The sequence below is a fragment of the Xiphophorus maculatus genome, chromosome 9 (assembly GCF_002775205.1).
Source record: "Xiphophorus maculatus strain JP 163 A chromosome 9, X_maculatus-5.0-male, whole genome shotgun sequence".
In the NCBI taxonomy this organism is placed as follows: domain Eukaryota; kingdom Metazoa; phylum Chordata; class Actinopteri; order Cyprinodontiformes; family Poeciliidae; genus Xiphophorus; species Xiphophorus maculatus.
Genome location: NC_036451.1, coordinates 5,776,936 through 5,799,686, shown reverse-complemented (window position 1 = coordinate 5,799,686; position 22,751 = coordinate 5,776,936). Strand labels below are relative to the sequence as shown.

Below are 22,751 nucleotides of genomic sequence, written 5' to 3'. Positions count from 1 at the left end.
GAGCATGTGTTATGTTTTACCATAATGAAGATTTTGGAAACAAACACTATAGATCAGAGGTAATTACCTAAATTTTTAAAAAATGCTTCCCAAACCTTGACATTTTTATCTTTAAATGCACTCTATCAATGATTTTGCATTGTTTTGTGAATACAAGTGCTGCTAAAATGTACAGTGCTGACTTTGACACAGCTTTCTCCACCATGACTGGTACCCCTCGTAAGATACTGAAGTCTTAAAGTATATTCTTTTTATGGAAACGTGGTGAACCCAAAAGGACACATTGTTCCAGGAAAGTGACCTTTCACTTGAGCTTGAACCACTTTCTTGCGGTAATTTCCTTTGTTAATAATAGCATGCATCTGACTCATTTAATGCCATCTGTGTCTCAGATTTATTCCCCAGAGGAAAATGGAAATTATTGTAAGGCTTTGTACATCTCTACCAGGTGGTGCCAACAATCACGACTGGTTCTGTACATTAAACTAAAGGAGGAAAAAACTATAACAGGTTTAATAAAATGATCCATATTTAACTGTAAACAATTATTTCTTGTATTAAAAAAGTCCAAATATTAAAAAAAAACTACCCAATTGTATCATCACTATTGTACAATTTTTAAACACATGTCTGTAGTATGCACAGTTTATTATGAAATTAAAGTCATTTGGTGAAATACATAGTTTATAAACTAAACAATATGATGACTTTGCCTTAGGGGTTTTAAAGAGAATATTTTTAATACTTTAAAACTGTCTGGATTGTAATTTTCCCTGCTTTGTATCCTAAGCGTTCACAGTTTTAGTGAATCAACATATATTTTTAGAAATTATTTGTATATATTGGTAATTTACTTGCTAATTAAATTTAGTGATGTATAGTTGAATGAACATCGTCTCAGGAAGCAGCAGATTTAATTTCACTCCTGTCTTGAGCAGCATTCATTAATCCCTTTTTTCAGCTTGCAAGAACATAATCGAACAGCCCTCTAGTACCTTTTTCTACAGTACCGTATATCAATAACTACTACAAACAAGCACTAACATGTCTGTTTTTATAAAACCCTGGAGCGTGAAACAAAAATACTGAGAGGATGCTCAAATTTACATGTAGATGAGGCTCAAAATCTATGAAGGAGTATTACGGCTAATGTAGATAAAATAAACTAAAATCTTTTGTAAATTTCCACCAAAAAAGTTTGAATTTTAACTTTAATGTTTATATTAAAAATATTTCAATATTCTCTGGAATAAAGTTAAAAATTTGCAAGAAGAAAATAATTTTCCTTGACTAAAAGTATACATTTATAATCTTAAACCTCAGATATTTTCTGACATTATAAAGTAAAATCTTTCAGAAAAAACCTCAGAAGTTTACTGAGATTAGAAAGTCAGACGAAGTCAAAGTGAGACTCGTAAGATGTCATTCTGATGTAGTAAAAGAGATCAGATCTGCTGCTTATGCTTTGAATTTTTTTTTCTTAAATTTACCACCTCAATCTTAGAGGACTTCTGTCAATTTTGCCACAAATCTCTGACTTAATAATGAAAAACTTTTGATATTTTTCTGATAAATTCGTTTTTTCTTATAAATTCTGGCTTTACAATTTCAGGATATTTTAGTTTTAATATCGTATATTTATTTCCCTCCCACTGTGTTAGAGTGACGCTCAGGAGGAGCACAGCAGATGTCACGGTCAGACAGCGAGGGAAGGACGGATTATTCTAGCGGACAGTCAGTTCTTGAAACCATGCACATAAAAAATCTCTTAAAAACGTACGCGGGGTTTTTGCGACCACGAAAGTTCGGGACCAAATTACCCCATATCTTAAGACCATGGAACAGTTCAAATTAAAACAAAAAGAAAATCTTGCAAACTTTCAACTTTGCAACATCAGAGAAATGTTGTTTTAAAACATATTTAAGTTTTTTTTTCTTTTAAATATGTGAAATTAATCTCAAAATGTCTGCAGCTTTTATATATTTTCTTTTTCCTTTTATCTGCAATGACCTTAATACTCCATTGTATAATCCAGCCAGAGCTCAGTCAAGGACTAATTTTATTATACAAACAATTGTTTCTGATGGTCATGTTCTTCAGTATGGTTTACAAATGTATTATTTTACAATTTAACAAAGAAAAGACACACACAGAGAAAGATTTTCATCAAGTCTGAGCAATAGAAAAACTAAAAAAAATCAGATTCCAGCAGTTTGCATCATAGTTTGATTCTAAAAGTGCAAACCTTGACTCTCATCTGGCAAAATCCTGTTCAGGATTTGGTCTGCCTCCAGGAGAGTATTCAAGTATCTTGGTGTCTTGTTCACGAATGATTGCAGGATGGAGAAGGAAATTAATAGATGAACTGGGGCCTCATCTGAAGTATTGCAGACAGTGTTCTGCTCTTCTTGTGGTGATGAAAGGTGATCCAAAAAGCAAGGCTCTCATTTGTCCAGTCTGTCTCTTGTATGGCCATGAGAAATAGATTCAGACATTCTTCAATGATTGAGATCATCTTCCTCTGCAGGGTGCCTGTACTCAGCTTAGAGATTAGATGGGTCGATCCATCATCCTTGGGGAATCAGAGCCAAGGTGATTCTCCTCCGCGTTGGGAGGAGTCAACTGAGGTTATTTTGGCATCTGACCAACCTCAATTTGGAGATTTTTTTGACTCGTCTAACTGGGAGGAGACCTCAGGTTTGCATGGAAACACTTTGGGACCCCCAATGAGATGGAAAGTGTTGTTGGTGAGAGGGTTAGCTCTGTGACCTGATCTCAGACAAAATAACGAATGGACGGACGGAATCTGATTTACTCTCCTGCCAGTTCATATCATTGTTTATCTTGGTTGATTTTCACCAGTTTTCTAGTTTTTCAAAGGCACAACCACATGATCCTCTGTTGAATGTTTGGGATAAATTCCTTTGAACTGACATTCGAACAGTCTTTGACTTGATTTGCTCTTTTCAAACCGCACCTGAAACCAAACCAGAACAGCAGTGTCCCACCTCCACAAATCTAACTGTAATCCCGAGGAGCTCAGATAAATCGTCCACTTTGTCTGTCTGTCCCATTCAAACCTGCTCTGTTCTGCAGGAAGTGGATGAGCCACGTTTTACATTTACCCCTGCTTCAGTTTTAGCCTCAATCAGTTGCGTTCTTTAGTCTGTTTCTGTTCAGTTTGATTAGGTTTGCCTGGCGGTTGCAGGCCGGACCGTGGCGGGCTCAGAAATGTTGTCAGTTTGAGGTTTGGCGGTCTCTGGACGGGCTTTGGGCTCTTTCTTTGGTGGTGGAAGTGTGACTGGTTCCCAGAGGAAGAACTCATGCAGAAGTGTGTTGACAGCTTCAGGACACTCCAGCATCACCATGTGACTGCCGTCCTCCAAGACCTTCAGGAACGCCATTAGAAGAATCTGACAGAAACAGCAAAAAAGAAGAGGTAAGTCAATGTTCTTCATGAAACATGAATGTTGTGAACTCGGGTAAAACCCTTAATAACAAAAACCTCCATTTAAAAATTGCATTTTGTGTTTAGTCATGTTGTCTCACTAATGGTGCGTTCACACCAAATGCGTTTGGAGCGTCAGGCGCGTCTGGTTTACATTCAAAGTCTATGTGGATGCGCATCGAGCGTCTAGCGCGACGCGAGCGCGTCCAATGCGTCTGACGCTCCACAGACTTTGGATGTAAATGAGACGCGCCTGACGCTCAAAAAGCGTTTGGTGTGAATGGACCATAATATTCAAATTGTTCAGAAACACTTAGGTGTGACAAACAGGAAAAAACTAGGAAATCAGAAAGGGAGCAAAACACTTTTTTGCACCCCTGTATGTGAGTAATAATGTGATGTGTTAATACAAATTCAAACGACTCTTTCAGATTGTTACGACACCTGGATGAGATTTTTTTAGGTATAAAATGATTTGCTTGTGTAGAACAATCCAGTTTCTTTGTGTTTGAACTAGCATCAGTCAAGCCTGCTGCAGTCATTACATGCTAAAATATTCAATGGTATGTTTGCCAAAACCATAGATTCTAGTTATTTTGTAAACCCATTTATTAATTGATTACCATACAGTTTTGTAAAATGTGATATGTGTGTTTGTGATATTTTAAGACCTTCACAAATTGGTTGTCTTGTAGAAATCATTCAGTCTTTCTCAAACTAATTGGTCTGGAGAGGCTTTGTCTTCTTCTGGGGTAATCATATCAATTTTACTGATTCAAACATTTTCTCATCTTGTGCTTGTTTTTTTTACCCAAACTAAAAACTCAACCTTAAGGAGATTAGCTGTTTGGTCTCTGTACCCAGAGCCTTGGTCAGTTCTCACCTCAGCCATGCGCTGGTCCTCTTCTACTGGGACAAACTTGTCATGCATGCCGTGAACCAGCAGGACGGGCACCGTGAGCTCAGCGTGATAAACCTCGTCCCCCTCAGGCCAGTACTGACCGCTCATCATGGCACGCAATACAAATGACGACACATTGAAGGCATTGTACTCTTTCAGCAACTGCTTCTCCCTGGATCCCTGCCGAGCGAATCCCGCCCTGCAGAGGCAGAAGCAGAGATTTATCTAAGTTACAAACATAGATGAAAACAAATGGTGCCAAACACTGAATCACCCACTTTCTGGCATTAAGTCTAAAGTCTAAAGCTTCCCAATGTGGACGAAACTGTAAAGAATTAACTGTGATAGATTTTATTTTTCTACCTTTTGAAGATGTTTTAGCTGCAGTTTGTTCTTCCCTCTGGTCACCTCAGCTAAACCCAAATTTTTCATACTCCTCACATAATTATTTTGCTTGGAATTAAGAAGAAATTGATAGGTTATTCTGTTTATGTTTTGAAAATGACAGGAAAAGGACGATGGCAATGTCACTGTACAGAATTTCCTGCAAACAGATTTGTTTACTCCGTCTCTTGTGCCAGCAGATGTCAGCTCAAACTAAGCCAGCTTCTGCTCAAAGTTTCCACCTGTTAATCACACACCAGAATCCTGACAGAATCTCTTCTTTCCAACTTCACCACGTGTATAATCAGCCTAAACCACATTAGTAGCATTGATTGTGTCAACATTATGGTACTTATGGGATGTAGTCTGCAAAAATGCAGACATTGTGTTGAACCACAACACCTGCAAATGATCTAAAGTAACTCACTGAGAACAAAAATCCTGATCTGGACATCTATAATCAGAATAAAAATGTGTCTTACTTTAGGAAGCTCCAGGCTAACAGTGGGGACAGGCAGTGAAGCACACAGGTGGGCAGGTTGAAGATGCTGCACAGGCTGGGCTCCAGCGCTGTGGGACCACCACCATTGATCATCACCATTTTGTGAATCTGGTCTGGAAACTCATGAGCCAGGAACGTACAGAAAGACACGCTGGAAGATAGGAACAGAATGAGGGTTACAATATAGAACAGATAGTAATCTTGTGGTAACCTGCTAAATAGAATGAAGCTTTTATATTTTTTTCCATTAATAGTTGATATAAAGGTGTTAACATTAATAATACCCGTATGAATGTCCTATGAGGATGTTCCTCTTCTTTGCATATCTCTTAAAGATTAGTCTCATATCCTCCGCCAGGGCATAGAAGGTGTACGCTGCAGCTATGTGTGGAGATGAGCTCGCTCCATGGCCTGCCAGATCCGGGGCGATCACCTCGTACCCGAGTCGGGAAAAGAAGTCCAGCTGACTCCCCCAGATATCCAGCGACCCCCCGACCCCGTGGATAAAGAACAGAGCAACATCTGAATGTGTTCCTTTACAGGCTGCTATCCTCCTTTCACAGTCAATCACCACGGTGCGCTTCGGCTTCCTCCTTCGTTTGCGGGGTTGCTGGGACTGCTCAGCCTGTCCGGCAGCAGGTGCCTCTCCTGCTGACCCAGTTTCCGATGCCCCGTTGTTTCCAGCTGCGACAGAGTCTGACCGGGCCTCGGGGATGCTGACAGGAGGTGAAGAGTTGCGACAGTCTGTCAGTTCAACCTCCACCATGCTGTTGGGTTCAGTCTCTCCGTTCTGGCAGGTTTTCAGCTCCGCGCTCGCCCTCTCGCCCAAGTTCTCAATAAACAGCTGTCCGTTGCGGTAGACTGTGATCTTTCTTTTGCAGCTCACGATCCCACCCAGCGAGGGCTCCTCCACTGCCGGTCTGTCAGGGATGATGTGTCGAACCCGCAGGACACGGCCTGGTTTCACCTCCACAAACTCGTACCCATCTGCAGGCTCAGAGGTTTCCACGGGAACCACGGTGTTGGCCGGTTTGGAGGTGAGACAGCAGAGGAGGCCTTCAATAAAGCTGGTCAGCATGGCTGCCAGTCTGGATGGACAACAGACACAGAAATACAATATAATGGCATGCAATATGGGCTTAATTATCATTAAGCTTTATTATTAGACTATATATATATATACATATATATATGTATATGTATATATATATATATATATATATATATATATTTTTTTTTTTTTAACTTTGCTAAACTTAAACCTAGCTAAGCTTTGCCCTTTTACACTCAGGTATTTATTTACAACTGAATCCTTTGTGATTTTCTACGCATTTCTTACGGCAGCATTTGGTGATATAAATAGCTGCAGACAGTTATAGCTCATTGAGTTAAAGCTGTCCACCATGTGATCCCTCTGCAGCAGTGCAGTCCACTGAAGGGCTGCAGGGGAACCAAACAGCTCCTTTTGGATGATATTAGAGATAATTGTATCATTTCAGGAGTAACTAGTCTCATAAAGTTCAAATAAAGAATTTAATGAAACTAAATGGTAAATGTCCAGAAACTGTAATGACTCTAAGTACAGTATTAGTAATACCATGGACCAAATTAGTTTTAATAGTTTCTTTTTAAAGAAAAGCAGCTAGCCACAAGTTTAGTTTCAGTTGTTTATCAGCCACAGAAACTACAGCAGCAGTAAGGTCTGCAAGTCTCTATGCAGGTGGCATTATCTTACCTTCCCGTTGCTCCCCTCCCCATTGGAGGGGATTAAACTCTAAGTACAAACAACAAATCTCTCCACCTCATCTTGATGAAAAACAGTCACACCTGCTGCTGTTTCAGTTTCTGCATTTTTTTACACTCCCATTCCATTTGCTGCTGCTTTTGTTTTGGGCACAATGTGTTGCAGCCTCTGCTTTGCTGGCTGATTTACACTGGCTACAGTTGCAGACCCCAGTCTGCATACGGGTGCTATGTAGAGCAGTGTATGCTGTTTTACCTCTTATTGTAAATCTTCTTTACAATAAGAAGATTTACATTTATTACAGGAATTTATAGGTGTTTTATCCAGCTGTCCGTTTGTGGTCTTTAAGTTATTAAATTGTTATATTAGTGACAATTTTATATTAATAAATTATGAAATAATGTTATAGATGATTCCATCCCACACTCCTCCGCTGCAACTCTTATAAATACTTGATCCCATTAAGAGTGTGTTCTTTTTTTTTCCTAACAGCGCTGAATCTGAAGGTTGAAATCACAAAGAAATATCATTTTCATGTGAATCCTTTATTTTAAATCTTACAAACCATAAACAAATTAAACCCACAATGCTTTATTGAAACAACGTGATCTGACTTTGTGGAAAAGGGATTTGCAACTAACACACTAAAAGAGTTTTGCAAGGTTGTTTCACAAGAAACACAAATAACTTCCTTTAACTTTTTTTGGGTTGTTTCCTCTCTCTCTCTATTTGGTCCAGACAGAGATCAGCAACTTTTACAGTCCAAGGAGCCATTTGTGTTCTCGGTCCAGATAAATAAATCTTGTTCAGAGGCACAAAATATTTCATGATTTTATTTTCTTTTTTTTACATTTTGTTTCTTTTTTTTTAGAATTTAATGAATATCTACTACATGAAGGCTGCAATCTTTATAGAACAACCATTTTATTTCTATGTTTAGGTTTTAAAATAAACGTTTTTACAAAAAAAGATGATAGATTAAATTTCTTTTATGGGATGTTGATATTTGCACAGTCTAACAACAAGAGAAATACATTTAAATAAATATTGCTGGTGCATTTAGTAACATGTACTGGGAAAATTATTCAGTGGAAAAAGTTAAAAACTCTTAAAAACTTCATTTTATATGAATTTAAAAACAAGACTTTTTATTAATCATTTTAAGCCAAGTATTTAAGAGCCACTGTGGAAAGTCCAAAGAGTCACTTGCAGCTCTGCACCAACATGTTGCAGACCCCTGGGCTAAATAAAAATAACAGGATATGGGTTGCTCCTACTTTGAAAACGGTCATTGAATATTTAATCAAAATGTAAGCAAAGAGGTGATTAATTAAAGACAAATACCTCACTTCCCACATTTTCTTCACCTCATCTAATTTGTTTTGCAAAGTTCTGAAATGTTTTGGTTTTCCTCCCCATTAGCGCCATGCTCAGGGTAAGAGAGACTTTCTTTATTTTTTTTGTCTAGTGGAGTCAGAGAGATGAGGAAGTAAGGTACCATCCAGGGTAATCATAGAACTGAATCAGAAACAAAAAAATGTTCAGTCCAACTGGCCTCTTTGTCCAGAACCACAGCTGCTAAGTTAAAGTATGAATGCAAGAGCAAAAATCCTTCCAGCTGCAGCATCCAAAACCAGAGAGAATAACTTTCCAAACATGCAATACCTCAAACAAAAAACAGAAATCTACAAAAGAACAAATCAAAACCAACACAACAGACATGTTTGTGTCTTTGTTGCTTTAGAAAACGGTCTTTAGTGTAATTTGTATGACACTAATTCTTGATTAGATTAATTCTACGAAATATACAGAATTTCCTTCTTCCTTTAAATATGTGATTTAGGAAGTGAAAGACTTCAATCTTACAGAACATTTAACATTTTTGAAAAATGATGAGGATAAATATGATGTTACTGTTTCAATATTAGCAGCTGCTTACACTACTGCTAATGCATTTTAAGGATATGACATGGATTGATGTGATCAACATATTACCATCTGTTCAATTAGTAATGCAATTTATAAACCTTAATAATAGAAAATATTTAAACATTTTTGGTTATTTTTTACTTTGGTGATTATTGTGACTGAGCATATGAACCTCATTAAAAATTTAAATAATGTGGTGATCCTCATTTGTTTAACCGAGGTTTTAGTGCCTCTGTTGTCATTGGCTGTAGAAGATTATGACATAACAATGCACATGTTACACACAACCACTGCATGGTGTCCAGGTAGAAGTGTCTAATGTCTACTTCACTCACAGGCTGCAACCTGTGAGTGAAATAAATGTAGACCTGGTTTGTAAAAGCCTATAGTTTTTTTTATTAAAGATCACTTATACATGTTTACTATAATAAGGTAAAATCTAAAATAAACAGTGGTAATTGTTACCAGTTGTTGCAGTAATGTGTTTATAGTAAACAAATTTCACCTGCTTGAATTGGCTTAAATTTAAGTTAAAGTTCAGAAATGCACCTTTTATTATTATTGTTATTATTATTGTTATTATTATTGTTATTATTATTATTATTATTATTATTATTATTATTATTATTATTATTATTAAAACTGGAATGCAATGTCTAATAGACTTTTACCAAAACTTTGAACACATAATTTATCTTGACACAATGTGGGATTGAAAGCATGCGAAATAAATTAGTATTTAAAACCGAGCTGCAGTGTTTTTGTTGCTTAGGTTGGCATTTTTCCATCTATTCACCTGCAATAGTGAAGCTCATTTGAACAGAGTGCTCGCTGCTTTATGTTGCAGAAAATGAGGGAAGTTCCAGAACATGTTCAACTAAAAATGTGTAGCTTGCAGCTCTGCTTGGTTTGTATGCAGGAACCTTTCTCTTGAGTTCAAACTAAATATTGAAACAACCGAAACTAAACATATTGATTAAAAAAAATTGCACCAAAGTGAAGGAGAAAGCTTACCTTTATCAAGGCTCTATCTCATAAAACCTCCTATGATCAAACTGGTGCCGCTTTCTTATGAAGCATCGAAGGAGAGCTATAATCTGTTGTAGCCAATCCAATAATCTAATTTATCTGGATTTCGCTGGCCTGTCGGGAGCCACCACATGGCGGCCGGCCAGTGTGTGCCAGCAGACAACATGTCTTTCTAAGGGACCAGAGGTACAGCCAAATATCAGAGAGGCGCTCCAGTCCTCCAGTTTCATACTGGGACATGAGTGAAGGCGGCTGGAGACGCTCCAGAGCTCCGTCTGTGTCAGAGGCCTTTAAATCCATCTGCCTCTGGTCCTTGATGCGCGTGTGAAGAGCTGCCCCCTGCTGGCTAAAGAGGGGAAGACAGCATATCAAACTCTTCACGAGAGGAAGCTTGTTTAACTGAGAAAATGTGTTATAATGTGGTTGCACTGCCTTGCAGAAAGAAAGTTTTGGATTCAAATACCTTCTGAGCATCACATGGTCTCCACTGACCTTCCATCTCCCCGTAGAGCATCTCAATCTCTTTGTAAATGTGACATCATGTTTACTATATTGCATGGTGAATCATATGTTGTCCATCGTGGCTTTTACTCAACAAAAACAAGTGTGCAGAAAGTCTGCCCTGACGGTGTATAGCAACCAGACCCACCACACTAAGTACCCTGTTTCTCAGAATGCAATGTCAAAGTTTTTGGAATATTTTCTGTCAAATTTTAAAATATTTTAGCAAATATTCTTAATATTTAAAACTTTTTAAACCTATCTTCAAGTGGAATATAGATATGCGGAGCAATGCTCGTAAAGTGAGATAAAACCCCTAAAAATAACATTTTAAGTAAAACATGTTTTAAAATAAACCACTGTTATCAGTATGAGGCTACTGGTTCATCTCAGTCACTTTCTAAATTTGCTAAACTCATCACTATTCTTTTTTCTATAAGTCATACTCTCAGAATACAACTGAATGACGTGATATTTCATATCCATCAGGTCAAAGCATATTGATTTGTTATAATAGCCCAGTTGAATGTCAAACTGGGCTAATCCAAATGGATGTGACAAGTTGAAAACTAAATGCTCATTATCCGATTTCACTGAGTTTCCGCTTCCTTGAAAAAGAAAGCAGAGGCATACCTAAAAACAATTTGCAATTGCAGAAAAGAAGTGGCTCTGCAAGGTATAGTACAGTCTCGGGGTGAGTACAATCTGAAAAGATTTTTTTTTTTTTTTTTGCAAAAATAAATCCATTCATTTAACAATTAGGCTACATTTTGTATTTTACAATAAAACACATTGACAATTGTGTTTATAATTTGTTAGAATGTGAAAATGAGGTTCAAGAGGTGCAATTACTTGTGCAATTTGAGAGTTGAACGCAAGGGTCAGATCTTTTAAATGAGTTTAGCCAATTGATTCGGATCCTGCAAAGAAACGAAATTCCCATCACTACTCAACATGTCGAAGAGCTGGGCCCGTCAACAGGGCAAATTGTGATCTGCCTCCTGATTGGTTGTCTGGACAAGATTCTATCACGTGGTTGCACGAGTAAGCCAATAGCTGCTTTAAGGGCGTGGCCAAGTAAACATCCCTGCCATTCAGCTATCATGTTAGCCGACGGAGTCATATGTAAATAGCTTTACGAGCTTATGGGATGTCTGCTTGGATTGATTTGTTTTATGAGTGTTGTATCATTTTTAGTTGACACCTGGATATATATCTAAATATAATGGACACCAGAAGTTCTATGTGAAGGTCGTTGCAGTGTTTGCAGTCAAATTCGTCAGGTTAGCTGCCTCGGTGGACTAGCCTGTTAGCTATCGCGGCCATAACGAGCAGCACAACAAACACCGAGTCGAGTCGGCGAGTCGACTTTAGACGTTATTTCTGCCATCGTCATCATGGAGAAGGTACTCCTTTTACAACATGTTTGGCCCTTTGGCTTTTGTCTGAAATACAGAGAATATGTGATGGCGTTCTGACTAAGTGTAGCTAAATGTTAGCTTGCCGGTTGCCACACCTGCTCTTTCTTTTCAGGCCAAACCGGCATTTTTGTTCTCTGAAATGTTCATGGTCAACACCGGCTCAGATCAGTGCTGCCAGGTCACAGTGGATGTTTTAGGGACAGTAGCAGGATAAATGTACGTTTCTAGTTTTGTATAGAGGAGGTGACGCCCAGTCTTTGATCTAAAACAGATGGTGATGTCCAGCTTAGACAATAATTGGGGATTTTTCTTTCACATATTTCAAGGAAACGAAAGTAAAAACGTTGATATTGCTCATCAAAATGATTTTTTATAACCACCTCTTATCTTTTCCCTTAGGCTGATTTCTTAAAGGGACTTCCAGTCTACAATAAAAGCAACTTCAGCAGGTTCCATGCAGACTCCGTTTGTAAAGCATCAGTGAGTAATATTTGTAAATGGATAATAATAGTACTGAGTACTTTGATGTTTATGATTCATTGTTAAATATAAAGTGTTCATTATAAAAACACTAAGATTCCAGTAGCAGCCTGAAGTAACAGCTTTCACTCTGCATCATTAGAAATCTAGTATTACTTTAAAATCCCTCAAATTATGTTAAGTAACTCAGCACATATTTTATTAACTCGTATACAAAACAAATTATAGCTCACTAATATTTTTCTTTGCATAACAATGTCATCTGCAAAATATTTTTCCTATGTTCTCTGTTCAACAGAAATAACAGCAGCATCCAGCTTAACATTTAAGAGAAAAAACATTTGATTTTCTGTTGTGCGTTTGGTTTTTAAACAACATATTCATTCAATATATAACTAGGAGTCTTAAGAAACTTTTCCATCTTGGTCAGTTATTTATATCATGTCCATGACAAAAATCTGTCACACAGCTCTGCAGTTTTCCTGGCTTTTACTATTATTTAAAATGAAATGCAGAAATAAAAATTGAATAAATCCCATTACAGTAGATGTTTTATTGGAACATTAGCCTCTGAGTTTAATGTCTAAAAAGGATGATTTAATCAGAGTGAATATTGGGAAATACGATCACCATCATATCAATGCATGACATCACTGTGGCAATGGATAAACTAATTTGTTCCAGCTCCCATGCATTTAGACTGCTGGTCACTGGTGTATTTGGCCTCTTGAATGGGCTTTAAAACCTCACAAGAATTTTTGAAATGTATTTAAAAAAACACCATCTGCTTGAAAGTACTAATATATAATTTCTATATCAAATCAAAATTTTATGTTTCTTTCCTGGACTCCCTTTCTTTTTTGGTCACATCTGACAACCCAACTGACTCTTTACTGTCTGCAATTGAAAATATACAACATAAATGTGAAGGATGGGCCGGCTTTTGTTTTATCTGCTGCTGTTATTTCCCCCAGACGCCTTTTAATGCTGCGTTGGGGCAGCATTAGATTGTCATTGCATACAACAGTTTGTTCATCCGCTGTGTGAAATGACTGTTATTAATGGCTGTTAATAATCTAGTTGTATTGGAGAAAAAGAAATTCAGATTATTTTTCTCCATAAACCCTTAATCAAAAGTTATTCTGAGTAAATTTAAGGTTAAAGTTGAAGTTTTTGCACATTTCTCATACTACTTATGGTTAATGTACATTTATGTTGTAACTTAAGCTGATGCAATTTGTAAAAAAATTAAAAACTGTTATTCACTGCTTTGAACTGAATTGGGAATTTGTTTTTTAGGAAACGAGAATAAGTCTTGACTTTTCTTTCTTTCATCTTTGTGTTTTGTTGTGCAGAACCGAAGGCCGTCTGTTTACCTCCCAACCCGGGAATACCCTTCTGAACAGAGTGAGTCACTGGGAGCTGCTTCAGACTGGCTGCACTAGCAGATTTATTATAACAGCCTGCACTATGGTGATATAAACACTTGAATAATCAATGAAATTTCAAAGAGAAGTGCCTGGCTGCAGTGGGGGGGATCGAGAACAGGTTGAGGTTTTGTTGACTCAGGAAAGAAAAGAAGTCGGAGCGATGATGATAGAAAGTTTGTGCAGTTATTAATCTGTGCTTTTATTAATGTGATATTATTATGTTAATTTCCTTTAAGAACTACTAACCCAATCTTCCTTTTTTGACGTTGCAGTTATTGTAACAGAGAAAACTAACATCCTCCTGCGCTACCTGCATCAGCAGTGGGACAAAAAGGTGAGCAAGTGCCTTCATTTACACCTTTTTCTAAACCTTTAGTCAAATATTTCTTTTTAATCAGTATTAGTTAATTGTGTGTTGAATAGATTATTTATATTTAAAAAATTGTCTTGTCATGGCTGGATTATCGCTGACGTGTACACACGTGTGGTTTTGTTTTAAGCAGAATGCAGCAAAGAAAAGGGAACAGGAACAAGGCGAGGGGGACAGCCCGGCACCGCCGAGGAAAATCGCCAGGACAGACAGCCAAGAGATGAATGACGACTCATAAAGTGTGCGTGTGTTTGTGTGTGAGAGGATGAAATAGCATGTGCACATACAGGGTGTAGCCTATGTGAACTGATGAACACAGAAAGTTAGGTGAACCTGAATAAAAATACGTGGTAATTTTGAAAAGAGGTGCACTGATCAGGATTTTCCTGGCTGACTGTGTTTAAGATCGAGTCAAAATCCATCATAATGTTTTTATTTTGGCTCTGATAGACATGTCGACTCCTCCTGGGGTGAGCCTGTACACCTGTAAGTGTTTGTATGTGTGTTGCGCTGTGGATGCGTGTCGTTCCGTTTGTGTGAAGCGGGTGAGTGTTAAAGTGTGTAGAGTTGAGATGGAGACACACTGGACAGAAAAAGCTATGTTTAAAAACTAAACCTGTGTAGATCCGCTCTGATCCACGTGAACGTTTTGTTACTCTGTTAATTTTATTACAACTCGTCGTTGTTGAGCTTCCTGCCAGCCGCAGTGCCCACTCGGTTTCACTGCCCACTTTTAACCACATGGGGGCGCGTCAGCATCTCTGAAAATCCACAGAACCAAGAATGCACTGTGACAAAGAGCACAAAGTAGAGCCATTTCTTCCAAAATCCTCCAAAAGATGCGACTATATTCATATCTGTGTTTTAATCTGGGACTTGTGCTCATAGGATTTAGGTTGATTTGTCTGAGATGCATTTTCACACCTAGCATCTCAGTGATTATGGCTATAAAAATTTTTATTTTCTTAAAGGGAGAAATTCAGACCCGTAAAGCACAGATGGTAAAAAAAAAAAAATCTAATTACATGAAAGGAAAGATAATTTTTGTGTGTGTAAATAGTTAACATTACAATTAAACAAGTTTGTGTTTTCCTAAATAAATAAAAACACCCATGGATGCGATAGGAAAGGTAGCACCCTGATGCCCAGTGGATGTTCTCTGGCTTGCATGTTGTTTTCACTACTGGATGTTTTGTTACAGAACCGAAGGTATCAGCGTAGAGCAGGGGTCTCAAACTCCAGGCCTCAAGGGCCGCAGTCCTGCAGTTTTTAAATGTGCCACAGGTACAAACCACTGGAATGAAATGACTTAACGACCTCCTCCTTGTGTAGATCAGTTTTCCAGAACCTTAATGACCTAATTATTCTGTTCAGGTGTGGTGCAGCAGAGGCACATCTAAAAGTTGCAGGACTGCGGCCCTCGAGGACTGGAGTTTGAGACGCCTGGCCTAGAGGCCTTACAACTCGTCATCGTGGTCCGAATCCCTTTAGCTGCCCCGGCTTGGATACGTTCTGCATCTTCCAGTCTCGGAAGGTTTTTTTAAGTTTGAGATCTGGCATGAATTATCACAGAGTGGGATTTAAAAGGGATATTTTAGCGTTTTCAGCCACAGAATGCACATGGAGCATGGGAAGCAGCATACTTACTTTCAGTTTGTTCTGGGGTCATAAACCGCTACACTGCGATGAAGCTTCTTGTTATCACTGCCCAGCAGAGTCACGTCAAAGCCTGATGTTTTAACAGCCCATGCAGCAGTGTAGATATCCTTTTTTTTTTAAATCATAAAAACATGACATGCTTCTGCTCTGATAGACTGTTCAGCTCCACCTTAGGCCTTGCTTCCATACTGTGTGTTTGATCAGATGTTCCTTTAAACTTTGCTCAAATAAAGCTTCACTGAAACTAGATTTTGTCACGTGGTTCTTAAAATCTGAATTTGTTTTTGTCTGGAAAAAGAAAGCTAAATTATATATGAAACTTGGCAGAGAGAAAGGTAATGATAAATATATCTTACATACAATTCACTATGATTTATTTTTCTAATTTTGAATGGTTATATATTCCACATCAATAAATTAGAATAATCAAAAGTTTTACTAATTGCAATTAAAACTCATTACATACAAGATAGATGCAGGACACATTTCATGTGTTTATTTCTGTTAGTTTTGATTATTACTTGAGTTGCTCAGTATTTAAATTAATCCATCTTCCCATGCTGAAGAAAAGAAACCCCCATGCTTCACTGTTGGGATGGTTTTAGTGTCCACCACATTAGCAGGCAATTTTATTCTTTGAAGGAAATTTTTTTTCTGGTAAAATTTTTGATGGTGACTTTAAAGTAAGAAAAAAATATCAAATTACAAAATCAATTACAAAAGATAAATTCAACATCAGATTTTCTAATGAAACTATATTTCTTTCATATTTACTAATCACCCCGGCTTTTCCAGGTTATCTAAAATCCCCCACCCAAAATTTTTAATTTTCCACATATTGAACAAATAGAAATAATTTGGTAATCCTAACTGAAGATATGAGTCAAAGAAAAGTTCAAGTATTTTTAATAATTTTGCCAGATACTGTTATCTACCGCCAGTAAAATGTTTTCTAAATGTAACCTCTCCACAGAACCCTAAGTGTTTATTTTTGATAATTATTGAGTCATCAATTAATATATTTCATTAAATTGGATATGTGATAGGATTAAATAAGTGTTCACTTCTTCCTACTCCTTTCGAACAGAAAAGTAGTGGTAAACTAATTATTGTTTTCTTGGTTATATATGCACATTTTCTCTGTCCTACTGATTGCTTTTTGTTGTTTTTAAAAACTTGTTTGAAATAAATAAAATAAAAATGAACAAAAGAAGAAAAGCCCTGACATACCATTTTAGTACCGCCAACATTATGTACTGTAACTGTTTCAGCTAAACAAACTCCCAACACATGAAATGCATTTGAAAAGAGTTTTATTAACTATTCTTTTCAGATTTTACAAAAATATGACAAAATAAATTAACAGAAATAAATAATCCCATTTCCCAGTATTTTTCTTTAAAAGAGCGTTTTGTTTTTTCTCTTTTGTACATTGGAAGAGCTTTTAATGTCGTGTCAGTGAGGCTGTGATGAAAACATCTGGCTTTTGAGGTTAAGGTCGGGTTTTAATGAAGCTGTGTTGAGAACCTCACCTGTTCACATCTGACTCAAATTCCAGAAGGTGACGCGTTTGATAAATCCACTTGGTTCAATCGCACTGATTTCCTGTTAAAGAGGAAGAGGCTTCCTTTGAGGGACGTCACGGCTCGACCCGATCAAAGCCAGCTTCTGTGACTCAGGCTCATCAAAATCCCTCATCTGTTCTAAATTTCCAGCTGCCTTGAGTTTATGATGAAAAGAAATTATTTTGCTATTTGTTGCTTGAACAGGAAAAGGTGGAACTGTACATAAAAACTTAACAGCTTCAGCAAACAGCCCGATCCCAGCCTTCTGCTAAAACACGTGTACAGATGATGATGACGAAGGGACTCAAATGCATCATGATGTTCTTCATCCCTGAAATCCAAATGCAGCAAACTGGGAGGGTTTTTTTTAATAAGACTGAGCTCAGCTACATTGTAACATCTACATCTTGTTTATGTCGTTCCACCGATTCCCTTTATTAATTCACGTCCCAGCCTTTTAACAACACACACAAAGACAATATATTCCTCTCATCCCGGGAATTCCTATTTTACATTTATAACAAACAGCGTCCAGAGAAGTTAAAGAGAACACGCTTATACTGATGCTGCAACATGGTTTACCCTCTTGTGTTTTTTTTTTCTGTATTGCATTAAATCTTTTTTTATTTATTCATTTCAAACTGGTCTGACAAGGCAGAGGCAACAATAAAAGACATTATTTCAACAGGTTCAGTGAAGATTCTCCATAAATAAATTAAAAAAAGAGAACTGAAGAAAGGCGGATATAGATGTGCTGCTCAATGTCGATCTACAGTATCTGCTTCCGCTCAGTGTTATTGCCAAAGTGCTTGTTGGAGGTGAAAGTGTGTAAATGCATAGTTAATGTTTCCATCTGTTAACCCACAGGACAGTTCAGTGGCATCTGAAACATGTAAAATGTGTGTTTTACAGTGTAATGACTCCACCAAGCATTTCCCTCTAAACCTGTGCTGCTGCTGCATCCTGATGCCCTCAGAATGGTTTTATGGGTAAATGTTTATTTTTATAAGCTTGCACCACCTTCTGAAAATCATGACATAATGACTTACTTTTTGTATAATGATGAGTTTACATAAAGTTAACTGAGCAGATTATATAAATGATAATAGAGTAGTTTGCAAAAGCTTTCTTAAAAGCCTGTTTTCAAATTTTAGGGTTCTGTAAAGAAAATAAAATGGCAACTGAGGCATAACACTCCAACAAGATCAGGGAATACATCTTTACTTTTTTGTTTTAACAATTTTCTCCTTTCTCTCTTTAGTGTCTAAATCTATTGTAGAATACTATACATCTCAAATTAAAAATCAACCTGAAAAATACTACATGTAGTTGAAAAAATTGTAAAAGATGCAAGTAATAAAGTGAATGGAAAAAACTGGTACTGTACTGTAAAAACAAAATGTATGGTCAGTGTTTAACAATCAGAACTGCTAAGAGCAGAGATAAAATAAAACATCTCCCTCCACACTTATTGACAAAGTGTAAAAAAAGCCTTAAAATAAAAATAATTTATCTTTTATTCCAGTAGTTTACTGAGAAAAATACTAAAATCTCACTGATAGACATCAGTAATAAAATATGAATGATTTCTACTTTGTAGTTTTTAATGTTTTTGGTTTTGGACTTTTGTTTCCCTGGGGTATTAATATGGTGTGACACAAAGATCTTTTCCCTCTTAGTTATAGGGGCAGGTGGAGGATCCAAGTTAATCTTGCCACTGTTCAAAGAGACGACAAAGGTAATGAAGGCAAAATTTTAAACAAAAATCTCCAAAGCTCATTTAGTAAACTGCATCTTACGATCATCAAGTCTAAGAACAGAAATTATGGAGGAAAAAATACTTTTCCTGTCTTTTTAGCCTTTTTGGCAGCAAACATTCTAGTTCTTGAAACAAAGAATGAATACTATTAGATACAGTGGAGGATCTGTGATGCTGTGGGTCCGTTTTACATCTAATAGCCTTGTGAACTTTGATAGATTGTGTCATGAACATTAAAATACAACAAACATTTTGTGATTTCTGCAGGGAACTGGACGTGTCAGAAGACGAGCTAAGTGCTACTGAAAGCCTGCAGGGGGCGCTGAGGAGATCAAAACGTTTTCTTCTTCATAGGAGATATCTAAGATTAGTCTTTTTTCTATAGCTTTTACTGTGGGATCATTCAGCTTTAGGGAAAGATTAATTCATTTCAAAGCTTCATCACATCAAGAGAGAATAAGTGTGGAGGGAGCAGTGGATACTAAAAACAAAAAGATTTTGTGTAACATACTGTAATGTAATGAATCAGGCTGGAATCAAGCTTCTCGTTGGGGTTTAGTGCAACTTTCTTCTCTTTACCTCCTCACACACTCCAGTCAGATTGGAGTGTGTGAAACGGAGCGCCATCTGTGTTTACCCGGCTCACTACAGGCATCATCCATGCTCCACTTTCCCAAACATCACCTTCAGCCGCTGCCTCTAAATTTCTCCTGGGGAAAATGTCGGTACAGGTGATTTGAATTACTAAGCTCTTTACTTTGTGATTTTTTTAATCTGTTACAGAAAGGGAAGGAAACTGAACGCTCAGACATCACCGCTGCTTTCAAAATAAAGCTGGTGATTTATGCTGTGACTGCTGAGAATCATTAAAACACTGACTGATATTGCTTTTCTATTTATCTGCTTCATTACAAAAGAGAAGGGCCCAAAAATTAATCACAATAAAAAAAAGAAAGATAAAATATCTACTTGTGTTGGGAAGGATGAAGTCTGGAAATCTTTCCATGTTTGTTTTTAACCCCTATCCTTTCACAACTGGCTTTTTATTTGTTTATTTTTTTCCGCGTGAGGCCACCAAGATGCTTACAATTTCTGACTAAAGGAAATCAGGAAACATAGCTCTCTGCTTTAAAGGCTTAAAATAGTCGAAATGCAGCTCATGCATTTCTTTACGTATTGCAGACAAGGAAGAATTTGAGTGAGTGTGATTTAGTCGGTCATGACAGAAGGACTTGTGTCTGTCGTACAAAGCCAGATTATTTTTGTCTCTCTGCAAGAAACCTGACCGGAACAACAGTCATCTTCCGTCGGATTCATCTTTTCCTGTTTGCTTCCCTCTGCACAAACAGGAACTTTTCGGGCCTTTTCTCACAGTAAAGCACATCAACTCCGGCTGATATGTAGTTTTCCTCTTCCAGAGCTGCTAGATTTTTGAACTGGCCAGGTCCAAATCTGCAGCATGTCCGTTCTCAGATCCCTCCCCCGGAGGAGAAGGGATCTCATCGGGAACACCGTTCAAGTCAGAGCGGGAGGCTTGTCTTTCCGACGACATTCCGTCTCCGGGTCTGGGCGGCGGAGCCCCGTTCACACACGCTCCCCCTTCGGATTTCCCAAAGTTAAACAGTTTTCCAGGGTTGAAGGCCTTACTGGGTGACTGAGAACGCTCCTGAGAGCTGCTACTTGATGAGGATGATGATGAGGATGATGATGATGATGCTGCGGCTGTGTTGGTGCTGGCTGCAGCAGATGCGGCGGCAGCGGCAGCAGCGGCGGCTCCTTCCTTCTTGTTCTCGGGTGACTTGAGGAACTTGAAGCTGAGGAACCCGGGGAGTTTTGGCTCGCTGCCGGTGGGCGACTGCGGGGAACGCGCGCCGCTGGAGGAGAACTTACTCTGCAGTGGGATGATCTGCTTCAGCTTCATCACGTTGTTGTTGCCCAGCAGGGAGCTGGGCCTCTTGGGTTTGTCAGAACCGCTGGCCCCGCCTCCTCCACTGCCTCCAGAGCGAGATTTGCTCCCGTGAATTTTGTCATGGTGGTGATCCCCAGACGGGTCACCTTTGCTGTCATCCCGCTCCCTCTCCCTGCGCGCCATATGCTCTGCCTGCCTTTGCCTCTCCTCTTCCTCCCTCTTCCTCCTTTGCAACTGCTGGTAATGCTGCTGCGCCTGCCGCTCATGCTTCTGCAAAGAAGAGAAAAAATAAAAATCACATTAGGTGTTTACTAGGATCAGCACTAACTAACGCTCTGCTCATATTACAAATCCCCTCACTGCAGGAAGACGTCTGAAGTTTTTCTTTCTATGTCCAGCTGTAAACCTTTTCACTTTCAAAATTTAAAATAAATCAGGTGTAAAATAAACATTTTCCCTCCACATAATACCAAAGTACTGGAGTGAAGATGCTAGATGGACCTCAAAAACCCCAACAAATTGCTTCCTCCTTTACCTTAAAAGCCTCCCTTCGCTGGTAATCCAGTTTCGCCATCTCCTCCATGACCCATGTAGGAATGTCAGGAATGGCCACATGGATGATGTACTTCAGGAGGATCGCAAAGTGCTGAAAGAAACACATTTAGAAGGAGATTCCTGCAGTTAATGAACCATGTTTGAATTAGATATTAGAAAGGATGATAAAGCCTCAACATAACATTTACTTCAGGTAATTTCTGCACCAAAACCTGTGGGCTGTGAACTGTCCTCCTGGTTACGCCTGACTTCCTAATCAGGCCAGGACAGAGCTGCAAGCTGTTCTTGTCTTTCAGATACAAGCAGCCACAGCGTGCAGAGCTGACCGAGCTAAAACTAAAGAATACTGACTGGAGCAGCAGCTTAGGAATATAGAATTTATAAGAGCAATTTCATTATATTATGTCCGAAAAGTAATGAGATTTTACTTTTTTTTAAATTTTATTATATATAAAAACACCAAATAAGGTGTAATATGGACATTTAGGAAGATATATTGGTAGAAATGATTTATTATATTAGGGTATAACACTGTAGAGCATTGATTAGTCCTTCCCTATAATCACTGTCAACAGGGATCAATAGCATCTTTTAAAGTGGGAGTGTGATTTAGTTAAATGAAGAAACATCCAGAAAAATGCATTAAAAATAGTTTTGTACAAAAATTATTTTGAGTTATTTTAGCAATATTTTTGAAACATAATTATTAGAATCATATCAAGACTTGACCTTTCACCACCCACAATAGGGTTTCAACCACACCTTTGGGAACAACTGCATAAAATAATTTTAAAATGTTGTGCACATTTTAAAGTCTTAATTAGGAATGTGTACATTTTCTGTGTATTTATAAAAAAAGTATTATTTGACTGGGTGATTTAAACGCTGTTTGCTCTTTGGTACCTCCAGGATGACAATAGAGATGATGGCCATCTCCGGACTGAGCCACGGGAAGAGCCGCTGCAGCTGACCGCACTGACCAATCAGGTAACAGTTCACTATGATGGCAATCAGGCCCATGGCTTCCATTGCCGTCTGAGAAGAAATAATTTTAAAAAACTCAGTCAGCTCTGTTGTTTCTGTTTGCAAAATTTTTTACTTTTATAAAAAAATTTATGCAATTTGCAAGTTAAATAAATACTGTCATACTTTAGCTCTGGACTG

The 22,751-nt window shown here is 38.0% G+C and overlaps 3 protein-coding genes across 4 annotated transcripts in view; 1 reads left to right on the top strand and 2 right to left on the bottom strand.

The window, feature by feature from the left end:
- Nucleotides 1-1,973: 1,973 nt before the first annotated feature.
- Nucleotides 1,974-10,155, bottom strand: abhd8 (abhydrolase domain containing 8). Its single transcript, XM_023339349.1, has 5 exons — nt 9,924-10,155; nt 5,521-6,324; nt 5,217-5,387; nt 4,333-4,549; nt 1,974-3,414 (listed from the first exon to the last, which is right to left on the bottom strand). The coding sequence occupies exons 2-5, from the start codon at nt 6,312-6,314 to the stop codon at nt 3,187-3,189; spliced, it is 1,410 nt and encodes a 469-aa protein (XP_023195117.1). The 5' UTR covers nt 6,315-6,324; nt 9,924-10,155; the 3' UTR covers nt 1,974-3,186.
- Nucleotides 10,156-11,511: 1,356 nt separating this feature from the next.
- dda1 (DET1 and DDB1 associated 1) lies at nt 11,512-16,046 on the top strand. Of its 2 annotated transcripts, XM_014469445.2 has the most exons (6): nt 11,512-11,845; nt 12,260-12,340; nt 13,696-13,747; nt 14,043-14,104; nt 14,271-15,424; nt 15,515-16,046. In XM_014469445.2, exons 1-5 carry the CDS (start codon nt 11,837-11,839, stop codon nt 14,376-14,378), a joined length of 312 nt encoding a protein of 103 aa, XP_014324931.1. In that variant the 5' UTR covers nt 11,512-11,836; the 3' UTR covers nt 14,379-15,424; nt 15,515-16,046. The 2 variants fall into 2 exon arrangements, with proteins under 2 accessions (XP_014324931.1, XP_005800893.1); XM_005800836.2 differs by lacking the exon at nt 15,515-16,046 and having other exon boundaries at nt 14,274-15,153.
- Nucleotides 16,047-19,503: 3,457 nt separating this feature from the next.
- ano8 (anoctamin 8) overlaps nt 19,504-22,751 on the bottom strand; it is a 40,828-nt gene continuing 37,580 nt past the window's right edge. Inside the window, exons 17-19 of the mRNA XM_023340238.1 lie at nt 22,491-22,622; nt 21,568-21,678; nt 19,504-21,302 (exon numbers count right to left, since the gene is read on the bottom strand). Of these exons, the coding sequence (XP_023196006.1) occupies nt 20,547-21,302; nt 21,568-21,678; nt 22,491-22,622 (999 nt within the window). The 3' untranslated portion in view covers nt 19,504-20,546. The remainder of the gene's footprint in view (nt 21,303-21,567; nt 21,679-22,490; nt 22,623-22,751) is intronic.